The 14946-nt window shown below is 46.8% G+C and overlaps 1 protein-coding gene across 1 annotated transcript in view; it reads right to left on the minus strand.

The window, feature by feature from the left end:
- The window catches only part of TMPRSS6 (transmembrane serine protease 6), a 105809-nt gene that overhangs the window by 62564 nt on the left and 28299 nt on the right, over positions 1 to 14946 (minus strand). Inside the window, exons 6-7 of the mRNA XM_033932836.1 lie at positions 6786 to 6827; positions 5932 to 6136 (exon numbers count right to left, since the gene is read on the minus strand). Coding sequence (XP_033788727.1) covers positions 5932 to 6136; positions 6786 to 6827 — 247 coding nt within the window. The remainder of the gene's footprint in view (positions 1 to 5931; positions 6137 to 6785; positions 6828 to 14946) is intronic.

A 14946-nucleotide genomic window follows, 5' to 3' on the forward strand; every position in this document is an offset into this window, starting at 1 on the left:
CTCTATACACTATTAACATTATCCCAATGCTGTCGAGGACTGATCAGTATTTGAAAGCTTGGCGCCATTATCCTTTGACATTGATGGGTAAGATAGCCCTATATAACATGGTGATCATTCCTCGATGGCTTTATCTTTTTCAAACGTTACCTCTTTTTCTTCAGCACAACCATTTTTGGTTACACCAACGTTCCTTGCTTTTATACCTATGGGGTGGTAAGCGATCCCACATATCTTTTCATGCTTTATCTCTTCCTCTCACACAGGGTGGATTGGGGTTACTACACATTGGTCGCTTTAATGTAGCCTGTCAACTTCGTCATGTACATGATTGGTTTTGTGAAACTGATTGCTTTTCTGCTAATCAGATTGAATGTTCAGCTTTTGTTCCATATCATTTTAGTTATCTGATTCATGTACAATGTCTACCTACAAGGGAACTTCACTATGGGGATTTTTTACTCTTTCCTATCCGAAAAGCATGGAAATATCTTTGTACTCAATTAGCTCTCAGACCCGATGTGACCCCTTGTCTCCCGATCGCTGGTAATGGGGATTTTCTTCCGGGAATGGGACTGGAGTCACATCCTCGATGGGCTGGAAAGGGTCTCTTTTATTTATACCATGTACTACAAAAGGATGGTTCTATCCAGCCCTTTCAGCAGTTATGTGACTCTTCTGCCTTTGGTGCTGGTGACTGGTTCCCTTACATTCAACTACAACACTATGTCCATTCCCTTCCTGGATCTGCGTTGACTGAGACTGTACAAGAGCAACTTTCAGAAGCTCTGTGTCTTACTGCACAATTGCCTATCCCCTTACGATTTTATCATCATAATCTGCAGGACTTGGCTGGTGATTTGGACTATGCTGCGTTAGCTGTTAAATGGACTCAAGACTTACATATCCCTATTTCTGCTGAAATGATAAAGCGGAGTGTTGCATTGGGACCGAAATGCTTGGTGTCTGCAGTGGAGAGAGAACGTTACTACAAATTCCTGGTCCGGACATATTTTGCTCCAGTTAGAGCCTTTCATGCTCGTCTTTGCACCACTGATCATTGTCCTAAGTGTGGAACACCTAGAGCATCCCTGGGTCATATGTTCTGGCTTTGTCCGGGTATACGGGCTTTTTGGACATGGGTGTGTCACCACCTTGCATCTTTTTGGACTTGCACTTGGACTCCTACGGACACTTTTCTCTTTACGCTGAAGCTGTCCTTGCACCCGGTCCGTCTGGGTATGGCAGCGTTTGCTCGGAAAGCTGTAGTTATGGGCATCAAGACTATCCTACAATGTTGGTTGTCTTCCAACACTCCAACTGTGTCCCATTGGAGGACTCAATTGATTCAGCTGGCGGGATTTGAACGCTTGGCCATTTTTAATATGGACTCTAAAGCAGGCTCCTCTTACCTCACATGCTGGATGCCTTTTTGTTCTACATTACAACCCTCTGTACGTAGCAGGTTGCTCAATTAATTACCTGAATGTTAGCGGAGGCATTGACTGTTCCCATGGGTGGGTGGGAGGGGGGTAGGGGGGTGGGCATGGGAGGTGATTGTTCTTATTCACTGTTTCTGAGTATTTGTTTCCTCGCTGTTTTTGAAAACTAATAAACAGATTTAAACATAAATAAACCTGAAGTCCTTGTTTTCTGGATGTCTTTCTCAGGGTCCTATGTATTTAAGATAGATCTCTGCAATCTTTGAGGTTTACTTTCATCAGTTGCAAACTTTGTTATCAGTTAGGGAGAGTGAGAGAAAAGGGTAAAATGTGCACACCGTTAATTTCTGTCTGCTGCAAGATTGGAGCGGAACAGTGTCTGGTTATAGCATGTTGAAAATATTACTTCAGTTCAGAAAGAAGAGACTTCAGTGTTGGCTTTAGTGAGACACAAGATCCCATCATCTCCCAAACTCAAAATATAATTAAAAAATGCTTCTTCCAAAGTTTTTACTTTGCTGACATAAAAAATTACTTTTGTTTCAAAATCGTTCATTTTTGTGACAAGGCAAGAGTTCAACATAGTAGTATAGTAAATGACAGCAGATAAAGGCCTGAACGGTCTATCCAGTCTGCCATCAACTGAGGCCAGTGGTGGACCTAGGGTATGTTGCACTTGGGGGCCGATCATTTTTTAACGCCTCCATATAAAAAAATATTTTTAGTAATTTTATTTTCAGTGCAATAGGTGAGGCATTCTAGTAGGGTTTCCAGATTTTCCTTCAGGACACTCTGAACCCATGGCCATGTCCCCAAGGACCACCCAGTTCCACCTCTGTGCCGCCCCCACCCTGCCCCCAGACAGCATCCGTGCATGCATGGACACGATGCGGTGATGTCACTGTGTTGTGTCAATGCATGCGCGGATGCCCCTTCCTGACACAATTATGTTGGGAAGCTTTTCAAAAGCCGTCCAGGGAAATCTGGACGTCTGGTAACCCTACATTCTAGACCAGTGGGTAGTGTCCCCACAGCCGCATGCCATCTGTAGAAGGAATTCAGTTTGAATTTTTCTGTGCTTCTTCTGTACTTCACTGAGCTCCTTAGCTCCACCTACAGTTTATCCCTTCTGCACACAAGCCTGCAGGAGTGTGTTTGTTCTGCTCTCCACATTTTATTATTTATTTAGTAGCCTATGTCAATTGCCAGGGAGGTGCCAGTAGCAATTCTCTGGCTCAGGAGGCTTGCTTTCTCTTTCTGTGGGCAGAAAGCCGCCTTCAGGTGCTCTTGTGGAAGGAGTTGACATTGTTCAGGCTGACTTCCTCAGCAGTAAATTAATTACAGTAAGATTTAAGTAAAACACTGGGGAGGAGGTAGAGATAAGTATCAATGATTAAGACTCTAACCCATTTAGTCTTGATATCACACACTTATGTGTTCAATCAAGCGGGTTTCTGAGACCCTTTACTCTCCTTTCTCACATCTGACACTCTAAAGCAGGATACACACCATAAGGTCCCAGAGACCCCCCTCCCTGATATTTAGCCAGTGGCGGTCAGAATTTTTTTAAAACTCTGATTGTCGCCAGTTTACTTATGCTACTACTAGTCGTTCCTCACATCTCGAAGGCACATCTTGCGTCAACTAGAGATTGTGTGTTCTTTTATTTAGTTCTGCGGCTATGGAATAACCTGCCCATAGACTTGAGAAAAGAAGAATCCTATATAAATTTAAAAAAAACATTTAAAAGCACATTTTTTTTCAATTGGCTTTCTCAAATTAGAATAGAGTTAGGGACGGTGATCTGTGTTTATGTAATGATTGATTTTGCAATCGAGAATTTTTTAGCTGTATGTATAAATTATGGTTCATTGAGATTTGAATGTTTTATTGTTTTGCCATTAGAATGGTTCTTTATGAGATGTAGTTTGTTATAATATTTATGAAGAAACAAACAAAAAATAAATTACCTTCTGTTCTTAATCTTTCCTTTTCTATTTTTAATGGCGTTCTTTTCATGATGAATGTGATTTAGGCATTGTAAACCGCTTGGATTCTTTTAGGCCGTTATGCGGTATATAAAGTTTTTAATAAACATATTTATCAGTTCTATTACTACTGAAAGGTGTAAGCAGCACTGCACATTTAACGTATAATAGATGGTCCTTTATCAGAAGAGCTTACAATCTAATTTGGACAGATGGATAGGAAGTATAGAGGTTGGGGAGTTTCTAGTACAGAGAATGATCTAGGCAGTGGTATAATAAGGGGAGGCAGACTGCCCTGGGCACTGTCTTGGTGGGTGCACTGGTACTTCTCCGCCCCCCCTCCCCCCTTCCCTGGTACCGTTTTAAAATCTTCACCAGTGCGAGCAACTTCTCTAGACTGTTGCTTGTGCAGCCTGGCTCCCTCTGAAATCACTTCTACGTCATGTGGCCAAGAAGTGATGTCATAGGGAAAGTCAGCACAAGGAGCAGGCTGGAGAAGCTGCATGCACTGATGAAGATTTGAAGAGGTATGAGGGTAGGAAGGGAAGGTGCAAATGTGGCATGTGGAAATGGAAAGACCAGGGGGGCGGTGAGGAGGGCACGGGGAGGCACCACTGCCCCTGGAGCCTCCTACCCTCACTATGCCACTGGATCTGGGTCTTGTCTGGGCACTGGTATTGAATATCAAGGCTTAAGTCTTGGCAGCCTAGCCACCCAGAGCTTATTTGGGCCTGGCTGATATTCATCCAAGGCCCACATAAGTGTTATGTAGTCCCAGCTCAATATCGGGCTGAGATTGTGCAACTTATTGTGGTATTAAAAAACAAAATGGAGCCCCTAATCCCCCTTCCCCAGGCTGCTGCCAAACCTCTCTCCCCCTAAGTCTAGGTAGACCCCCCCGGCCTACCTAAATACCTAGTAGTCCAGTGGAGGCATTGGGGGCAGGAGCACAGTCCCCTCACTCCTGCTCCTTGCCTGGACCTGAGAAAATGGCAGGCGCGACCCCTTGCTGTAGCTCATGGTACTTCATGTATTTATTTATTTATTTAACATATGTATATACCATTTATAGCCTAAGTGGTTTACATTCAGGTACTCAAGCATTTTTCCCTATCTGTTCTGGTAGGCTTACACTCTACCTGGTACCCTGTAGTACCATAAGGTGCAATGAGAGGTCATGACACCAGTTTTCCTAGGCACCTTGCAAGGGGAAGGAGCAAGGAGGTCACACTTCTGTCCCCAATGACACCTCCCCAACTGGACCACAAGGTATAGGTCTGGGGGGCCTACTTAGACATGGGTGGGGGAGACCTGTTGGGGGGGAGAGAGGTTTGTCCACAAGCTGGAGGAAGGGGATTGGAAGCTCCGGGGGTCTTTTTTTTAAACTAAAATATCTTATGCGGGACCCAGCCCATATTCACAGCCCATAAGTTAAGCGGATGAATTTAGGACAGCTTTCCTAAATTCACTTGCTTAGCTTATGCGGACCTTGGTTGAATATTGCTGGTGCCCACATAATCTCCAGATCTTCCTCAGTACCGCCCCCTGACCTGCCCCTGAACAGGCCATGTTTTTTTGGACTGGTCAGAGCAAACATACAGTGGCACTGCCCAACTTAGTGCCACAGAATATCAGCAGTTGGGCGGCGACAGGTGATTTAAGCTGGCCAGAGCCTCTCTAGCTCACTTAAAGCCCAATCCCAAGACTCTTAATGCAAACCACTCTTCCAAGGAGACAAACATATTGTGCAATACCAGTATAGTTCAAGTTGCCACTCAGGGTATGCTGCAGGATGCCATGGTTGGTGAGCTTTCTCTCATAACTTATGAGGAGGACAGAATTATGTCCAGAAAATGTAAGGTGATGTCAATAATCATCTACAGCTTGTCTGCTATCTGCTTGATCATAATTTGCAACAGTGGCATGCAACAGAGGCATGTTGAGAAACAGCCTGGCTTTTGCAGAGGTGAGCAGTGGAGAAAAGGAAGAAATTTCTTAGATTCTAAAAAAAAGTTTTGATTTGGTGACACAGCATGACTTAACAGAAAATCGGTGCTGCAAATATCATGGCTCTAAACCAGGGGTAGGGAACTCCGGTCCTCGAGAGCCGTATTCCAGTCGGGTTTTCAGGATTTCCCCAATGAATATGCATTGAAAGCAGTGCATGCAAATAGATCTCATGCATATTCATTGGGGAAATCCTGAAAACCCGACTGGAATACGGCTCTCAAGGACCGGAGTTCCCTATCCCTGCTCTAAACCTATAGATTCCCATAACATTAGGACTGTAAATATCACAATAAGTTGGTATGGAATTTTAAAAACCAGGAATAAACTACAAACTGATAATCACATGGACTTGCTATGCAGAAATAAATTATAGCTTCTCTCCACATTTTACTCCCACATGTTCTGGTCAATATATAACCGAAAAAGGCACCAAGAGCTTTTGTTAGTGTTCTTTGATTGCTGTAAACCTGGCCTGACATATAGCTACCTACGAGGTCAGAAGATGGCTCTCCAGTGGTATATGTGCATCGTACATAGCCAGCCGGTCCCTGCAATCCCAGCGAGTCCATTCCAGATGCAGCCTGATCATGTGAGTTTTAGGACCCTGGAGATGCCACAAGCAGCTGGATGACAAATAGTCTGGGCCCTTCAATCTTAGGATTTCCTTTTCCCTGAGATAACTGTATCTATAGCAACCTATTAGGACAAAAATAGAGACCAAGAAGGCAATGACTGTGGGTAATATAAATCAGTAAAGATCAATATTCAAAAGGCTTGTTTGGCTCACTGCTGGAGTGAGTTGGACAAATCTTCAGGGTTAAAGTTTTACTCCTACCTCCTGCTGTCCAGCTAAATTTGGAGCAGAGAAATAATAATGCATACATACAATTTGCCTGGAAAAAAATAACAGTATTGGGGATTTTTCTGGAGCACTATTTCAGCGTAAGCCAGAAAAAAATTTAGTTGAGTTACTCTGTGCAAATATTAGTGATCTTTGTCACTATGCATTATGTTTCTGCTAATATCATTCAAAGTATTAGCATATTTTAGTGATTTCACAGCAGAAGATGGCTATTCTTTTATGACATCATACTTGCACATTACCTTATATTTACATGAAGGCATCACTAATTTTAGGTAATAACACAGCTGTGTATCAAGGTGGCACAGTCATTTATTATAGCACTGTTTTCATGAAAACCACATATTATTCTGGTGGCAGCTGGTTACTACCAGGCTTGTTCTTCTAGCGCTTAAAGACAGTAATTATTAAATTAAAACAAAAGATAATGTACATATAAATCATAATACAAACAAAAATATAAAATAAAACAAAATTTCATACCCAACGCAGAGACCAAAAGGCTTTTGTCTTTCAAACTTGCTTCTGAAAAAGTAATTTTATAAAATAATAAACCAAAATGAAAAAGAAGAAGAAAATAATATGAGAGATTTGTCCTTTGCCTCCCCCCACCCCACTCCAATATCACATGTTGGCTGGTCTCCATCTAATCATGTCATGTAAGGAAAGAGCACAGATTGAAGTTCACAAACTTTCCCCAAAATGTTTCAGTCATAAAGTAATTCAAATCAGGTGCACTTTTTACTATTATTTTATTTAGAAAATGACACGGAGACAAATTTCCCTGTCCTGTCCCCACGAGTTCTGTCACTGTCCATGCCCCATTCCTGTAAGCTCTGGTTTAGCCACACAAGCCTCGAACACTTATGATTTTAAAGTGTTTGAGGCTTGTGCAGATGAGGTTAGAGCTTGCAGGAATGGGGAAGGGACAGGAGAAAAACTCGCCGGGATGGGACGGGGAAATGAGTTCCCGTGAGGATGGGAAAACATTTGTCCCTGTATCATTTAAAGCACTTATATCACGTGAAATGGATAGAAAAATGCTAAATAGTAACCAATTAAAGGACAATTTTCAAAACCATTTCCACAACATGACCACTTTTACTCACATGTAGCAGAGGTGTCCCTGGGAGTGGGGTAAAGGTGGGTATTTTAAAAGCACATATATTTTTGTAATGTCAAAGTACATTCATTACCATGACTGGATAAAGTACCTGCAGAAAATGTAATTTGGAAGTTTTCAAAGCAAAATGTCATATCTACTTCCACTACTGCGGAGTTTGCAGACTATATAGCTCAATGGGAAGTGTGATATTGCCCCTTGATAACCAGCAGAAAGGAAGATGGATCAACACACAATAGAATACAGATTAGTTTCAAGTACCGTATTTTCACGCATATAACGCGCGCGTTATACGCGTTTTTACCTACCGCGCATACCCCTCGCGCGTTATATGCGTGAGCGCGGTATACCAAAGTTTTAAAACATAGTTCCCACCCCGCCCGACGCCCGATTCACCCCCCCAGCAGGACCGCTCGCACCCCCACCCCGAACGACCGCTCGCACGCGCTCCCATCCGCACCCGCATCCACGATCGGAGCAAGAGGGAGCCCAAGCCCTCTTGCCCGGCCGACTCCCCGACGTCCGATACATCCCCCCCCCGGCAGGACCACTCGCACCCCCACCCCGAACGACCGCTCGCACGCGCTCCCACCCACACCCGCATCCACGATCGGAGCAAGAGGGAGCCCAAGCCCTCTTGCCCGGCCGACTCCCCGACGTCCGATACATCCCCCCCCCCGGCAGGACCCCTCGCACCCCCACCCCGAACGACCGCCGACTTCCCGACAATATCGGGCCAGAAGGGAGCCCAAACCCTCCTGGCCACGGCGACCCCCTAACCCCACCCCGCACTACATTACGGGCAGGAGGGATCCCAGGCCCTCCTGCCCTCGACGCAAACCCCCCTCCCCCCCAAGAACCTCCGACCGCCCCCCAGCCGACCCGCGATCCCCCTGGCGACCCCCACGACCCCCCCACCCCCCTTCCCCGTACCTTTAGTAGTTGGCCGGACAGACGGGAGCCAAACCCGCCTGTCCGGCAGGCAGCCAACGAAGGAATGAGGCCGGATTGGCCCATCCATCCTAAAGCTCCGCCTACTGGTGGGGCCTAAGGCGCGTGGGCCAATCAGAATAGGCCCTGGAGCCTTAGGTCCCACCTGGGGGCGCGGCCTGAGGCACATGGGCCCAACCCGACCATGTGCCTCAGGCCGCGCCCCCAGGTGGGACCTAAGGCTCCAGGGCCTATTCTGATTGGCCCACGCACCTTAGGTCCCACCAGTAGGCGGAGCTTTAGGATGGATGTGCCAATCCGGCCTCATTCCTTCGTTGGCTGCCTGCCGGACAGGCGGGTTTGGCTCCCGTCTGTCCGGCCAACTACTAAAGGTACGGGGAAGGGGGGTGGGGGGGTCGTGGGGGTCGCCAGGGGGATCGCGGGTCGGCTGGGGGGCGGTCGGAGGTTCTTGGGGGGGAGGGGGGTTTGCGTCGAGGGCAGGAGGGCCTGGGATCCCTCCTGCCCGTAATGTAGTGCGGGGTGGGGTTAGGGGGTCGCCGTGGCCAGGAGGGTTTGGGCTCCCTTCTGGCCCAACTACCAAAGGTACGGGGAAGGGGGGTGGGGGGGTCGTGGGGGTCGCCAGGGGGATCGCGGGTCGGCTGGGGGGCGGTCGGAGGTTCTTGGGGGGGAGGGGGGTTTGCGTCGAGGGCAGGAGGGCCTGGGATCCCTCCTGCCCGTAATGTAGTGCGGGGTGGGGTTAGGGGGTCGCCGTGGCCAGGAGGATTTGGGCTCCCTCCTGGCCCGATATTGTTGGGGAGTCGGCGGTCCTTCGGGGGGGGGGGAGGGATGTATCGGACGTCGGGGGGGGGCATCAGGCTTTCAGGATGGGGACAGACCTTCAAGGGGGGACAGTGCACGGAAGTCAGGGGGGTGAACGGAGAGTCGGGACAGCGCACGGAAAGTCAGGGCGGGCGAAAGGAGCGTCGGGCAGCATGCGCGGTATACCCGTGAGCGCGGTATATCAAAGTTTTTGTGCAAATCATCGTGATTTCTGCGCGCTATATCCGTGTGCGCATTTTATACGGGTGCGTGTTATTTGCGTGAAAATACGGTAAACCCTGAAGACTGTAACATGGGTGAGTCATACATAGGCTGGAAGGCAATGATTGAATGAAGAGCAAGGAGAAAAACAGCAGTGACCAAGTAGAAGTTGCAGATCATGAAATTGGGTTATCATGAGGAACAGGTCAGGCAATGAAGAGACGAAGATGAAGTGTAAAGGGAGGCAGTAACTTGCAAGAAATCTGGAGGCCTGAAATTCACGGTATATTTTGCAGTGCACAGAATAAGAAGGTGGAATTTCTGTCTAAATTAAAAGCGAATCAACAAAACAAAGTGAGAAGGTCAAGATGTTCCAGTAGAGGTCTTTATTGTCAGTAACATAAAAACATTCAGCAACTCAACGCTGTATGCGATTTGGTACTCAGGGTACCTTCCTCAGGAGTCTTGAAATTTGTTGTTTAAAAACCAAACGGTTATGTCTTAAAGGTATGTTTTGAAAAAAAAATATTGCTTTTACTTCAGAAACACTGACTGAATCGCATTTCTGACATGAATATGATCCAAGTAATTGAAGAGCCTACTCACCTGGCAAGGCACACTCTAGATATTCTTATTATTCCAAGAACATTGCTTGACCTTTCCTTACCCCCTCATATCTGTCTAGTTCCCTGGTCTGACCATCATCTGATCTTGACTAAGTTTAAACTTAATATTACCCCTGAATCATTTACCCCTAAGACTATTTCTTTTAGAGATCTTAGTAAACTTAACATCTCTTCAATTTCTTCATCCTTTCAACTATAAAAAGGCAATCTTACCAATGACTCCACGGAGGAATTAAGGGCTCCTTTTATCAAGCCACACTAGCGGGGTTAATGCGCGCGACGTTTCATTACACGCTAACCCCCGCGCTGGCCTAAAAACTACCTCCTGCTCAAGAGGAGGCAGTAGCGGCTAGCGCGGCTGGCGGTGTAAAGTGCACTATTACATGTGTTAAACTGCTAGCGCGGCTTGATAAAAAGAGCCTTAAGTTCCAACTGGGAAAAAGCCACCAAATCGCTTATGGATAAATTTGTATCTTCAATTATGCGCACAATTTCAGCGAGGAAAATTCAAAACGCCTGGTATACCCCTGAACTAGGCCTAATAAAAAAACAACTATGTTCACTAGAACGAAAATGGCGTCAAAATAAAACACCATCTAATCAATCTAAATATTTAGAGCAGGCAACGTTTTATAAAAAGAAAATCATTATGGCTAAAAGAAATGTTTATTTAAAGCAAATAAAAAATGCAAGAAATTCATCCACTCTTTTCACGATTCTGAAATCTCTAACAGAATTCAAACAAAAATCAACTCCTGAAGGTGATCTTCTGCCCTCAGCTCAAGAGTTAGCAGACTTTTTCATGCAAAAAATCTACAAAATTCATCACCAAATTTCTAACGAACCCAGGTGCGATGATGAGCTACAAGAAACAAATAGCTACATATCCCTTGAAAAATGTGCCAATTTCTCCATTCCATCAATTAGTAAACTTGAACAACTATTAAAGAGTCTTAACATCAAAGGTAACTGCGTCAATCAGGGTCTCCATCTGGGAGCACCTGGCTTGGCCTCCGCGTGTGCGGGTCACCGGAATAGATGGACTTAAGGTCTGATCCGGTGAAGGCGTTTCTAGTACAGTATTGGGGTTCAAGAAGGGATTGGGCAATTTTCTGAAGGAAAAGGGGATAGAAGAGTATGAATAGAGGATTACTACACTGGTCCTGGACCTGATTGACCTCCGCGTGAGCGGACTGCTGGGCATGATGGACCTCTGGTCTGACCCAGCAGAGGCACTGCTTATGTTCTTATGTTCTTAATTCCCCCTTCTATTTTGAAGCGCTTCTTCTCTTTCTTTGGTCCAATCATCCAAACAATTATCTTACATAGTCTTACATCCGGATCACTTCCACAAACATGGAAGGAATCACTTATTCACCCCATCCCAAAAAGAACCAAAAAGCAACCATAGCGACTGCTCAAATTATAGACCTATAGCAAACATTCCTTTCCTTGCAAAACTAACAGAAAAGGTTGTGTTCAAACAAATTTCTGAGTTTGTCGAAACAACTAGAGTCCTTCATCATAACCAGACAGGTTTCCGCCAAAATCATTCCACTGAACACTCTTTGATTGGCATGACTTCATCAATTCTTTACTTACTAGACCATCACCAATCTGCTATTCTTATTCCACTGGATTTGTTGGCCACATTCGACACGATCGATCATCATCTTTTACTAAAAAGGCTTAAATCAATTGGCATAAGCGACTCATTTTTGGCATGGTTCAAATTGTACTTTTCTGAATGAACCTCTAAGGTTAGATTTAATAATTCCACTTCAAAAATTTCTATTAACAACTATGGAATCCCTCAAGGCTCAGTCCTATCTCCTCTCTTATTTAACATTTTTACAGCCCCTCTGTTAACCTTATGTCAGTCCATAGGGTTCTCAGTCTTCGCTTATGCCGATGATTTTCAAATCCTTCACCCACTAAATTCAGATTCAAACGAGGAGATATTTAACATCAATCAAAAATTGTCTAAAATAAAACAATTGCTTCAAGATAACATGTTATCTTTAAACCTAGAAAAAACTAAGCCCTCTTGCCCTGCGGCAGCCTAGACCCCCCCCCCCGACACGATCGGGGCAAGAGGGAGCCCAAGCCCTCTTGCCCCGTGGCAGCTGTGACCCCCCCGACTCAATTGGGGCAAGAGGGAGCCCAAGCCCTCTTGCCCCACGGCAGCCTAGACCCCCCCAACACGATCGGGCCAGGAGGGAGCCCAAGCCCTCCTGGCCCAGGCGACCCCCTACCCCCACCCCCACTACATTATGGGCAGGAGGGATCCCAGGCCCTCCTGCCCTCGATGAAACCCCCTCCCCCCAACGTCCGCCCCCCCAGAACCCCCGATCGCCCCCCCACCAGCCGACCCGTGACCCCCCCGGCCGACCCCACGATCCCCCCACCCCCCACCCCCCTTCCCCGTACCTTTTTTACGTTGGCCGGACAGACGGGTGCCAAACCCGTCCGTCCGGCAGGCAGCTCACAGAAGAATGCGGCCGGATTGGCCCAGCCGTACCAAAGCCCTGCCTACTGGTGGGGCCTAAGGCACCTGGGCCAATCAGAATAGGTCCGGGAGCCACATAGGAAATTATGTAACAGATTGGAACAACAATAGGTAGGGGTAAAATGTACTAAACAATTCTTTTCCATTTTACCCCTACCTATTGTTGTTCCCTTTTCTGTTTTCTTTTCTCCACAGATTGTAGTTCCTGCCATCTTCCCTATGTTTGGCGTTCGTGTATATGTCAAGAAATTTTAAATAAACTTGAAACTTGAATTATGAAGGGATGAGACACATGGTGGGGAAGAAGATTAAGAAGAGGATAAACACTGTAAAGATGCTAGAACAAGCTTGTACTCTTTTTAAGGATATAGTCACCGAGGCACAAAATCTATATATACCGCATATCAACAAGGGATCAAAGAGGAAAAAGAATAAAGAACCAGTGTGGCTCACTGTAGAGGTGAAAGAAGTAATCAGAGACAAGAAAACCACATTTAAGGAAAGGAAAAGATCAAAAATGGACGAAAACTGGAATAAGCACAAACAACATCAATGCAGGCAGTGATTGGCTGGCCCGGAACATCGTCTCCGACGTCAGAATTGACGTCGGAAACTCTTCTTGTCGGCGGGGGGAGGTAAGATTGCAGGTATGGGCCGAGGGAAAGGAAGGGGAGAGCCGCTTTTTTTTTTCTGCGGCAGGAAGGGCAAGATGTAGTCAGGCATGCTGGCTGGCTTTAGCGCAGCAGGGCGGGAGGGAGATAGGTAGGCAGACAGGCATGCTGGCTTTGGGGGTGGACAAAATCTGGAAGGCAGTGGGGGGACATAAGGAGGCACTGAGGACACTAAAGACACAGGAAAGAAGCACTGGGGGCACTAAGGACACGGGACGGAGGCACTGGGGGCACCATGGACACAGGAAGAAGGCACTGGGGGCACCATGGACACAGGATGGAGGCACTGGGAGCACTATGGACACGGGAAGGAGGCACTGAGGACACTAAGGACACAGGATGGAGGCACTGGGAGCACTATGGACACAGGATGGAGGCACTGAGGGCACTAAGGACACAGGACGGAGGCACTGGGGGCACTATGGACACAGGACGGAGGCACTAAGGACAGAAGGAGGCACTTGGGGCACTGACAGAAGGAGGCACTGGGGGCACTAAGGACACAGGACAGAGGCACTGGGGGCACTAAGGACATGGGAAGGAAGGAGGGAGGGAATAGAAAGGGACAATTGTTGGGTCTGAGTGCAGAAAGAAATAAAAGAAAGGATACACAGTCAATTAATAGATGTCCCCTTTTGATGAAAAAAATAAATGGTCACGTTACCTCTGACTTACTTTCTCTGCAGCAGAGTCGGCAGCTGCGCTGAGGTGCAGGAAGGTCCCGTGATGACTCATCTGCTGGCTCTGCTCCGGAAGAAGTAAGTTACATCGGAGGGGGTGGACCCAGCAGATGCAGTCATTGTGGTCCTTTGCCACAACTCCCTGCGCCTGCCGGGTCCACCCCCTCCGACTTAACTTACTTCTTCCGGAGCAGAGCCAGCAGACGAGTCATCGCGGGACCTTCCAGTATGCGGCTGCTGAGTCCATTCCAAAGCAAGTACGTCGGAGTGGGGTGGACTGGCAGCCAGCAGGCACAGTCATCGTGAGACCTTGCTGCATGAAGGGAGAGAAAGGAGCAGGATTGCTGGAATGGAAGAGTGGTAGAGGGAAAGAAAGGGAGCAGGGTGATATGGAAGGGTGGTGCTGATAGAATTGATGTACAGAGAAAGGGGAGAGACATAAGGGGGAAGGATATTGGAGGGAAAGAAAGGGGGCAGATGCTGATTGAAGAGGGGTGGATGGCGAGAGAAAGGGCAGAGATTGGATGGCAGTGGGGAGCCTATGCTGGATGGAAGTGCAGATGGGAGAGATAAGGGAGCAAATGCAGGAAGGAAATGGGAGGAGAGAAAGGGGAGCAGATGCTGGATGGAAGTGGACAGAGAGAGGAGAAGGTACTAGTTGGAAGGGTTGGAGAAAGAGGGTACATGATGGAAGGAGGGGATAAATAAAAGGAGGGCACATGATGGGGAGGAAAGGATTGAGTTAGGGAAACACTGGAGGGGTGAGGGAAAGAGGTGGCAAGCTTTAGGTAGACAGTAAAAAAGGACATTGATGAGAGGGTAGTAAGAACGTAATCTAGACAGATGCAGAAAATAAATTGAAAAGGAAAATGAGGGAAAAAAGGGAAAGGGATTGCAGAGGAGAGGTATGGGAGAGGGAAGGAGAGGAGAGAGATGCCAGACCAATGGGGGTGAAAGGAGAGGTGGAAGGGGGAGGCATACAGTTTCTGGAAGGGGCATAGAAGGAGAGAAGATGCCATATAGGGGAAGAGAGACGGCAGACAGTGGATGGAAGGAAGAGAGTT

This window comes from Geotrypetes seraphini, chromosome 2 (genome assembly GCF_902459505.1).
Source record: "Geotrypetes seraphini chromosome 2, aGeoSer1.1, whole genome shotgun sequence".
NCBI lineage: Eukaryota > Metazoa > Chordata > Amphibia > Gymnophiona > Dermophiidae > Geotrypetes > Geotrypetes seraphini.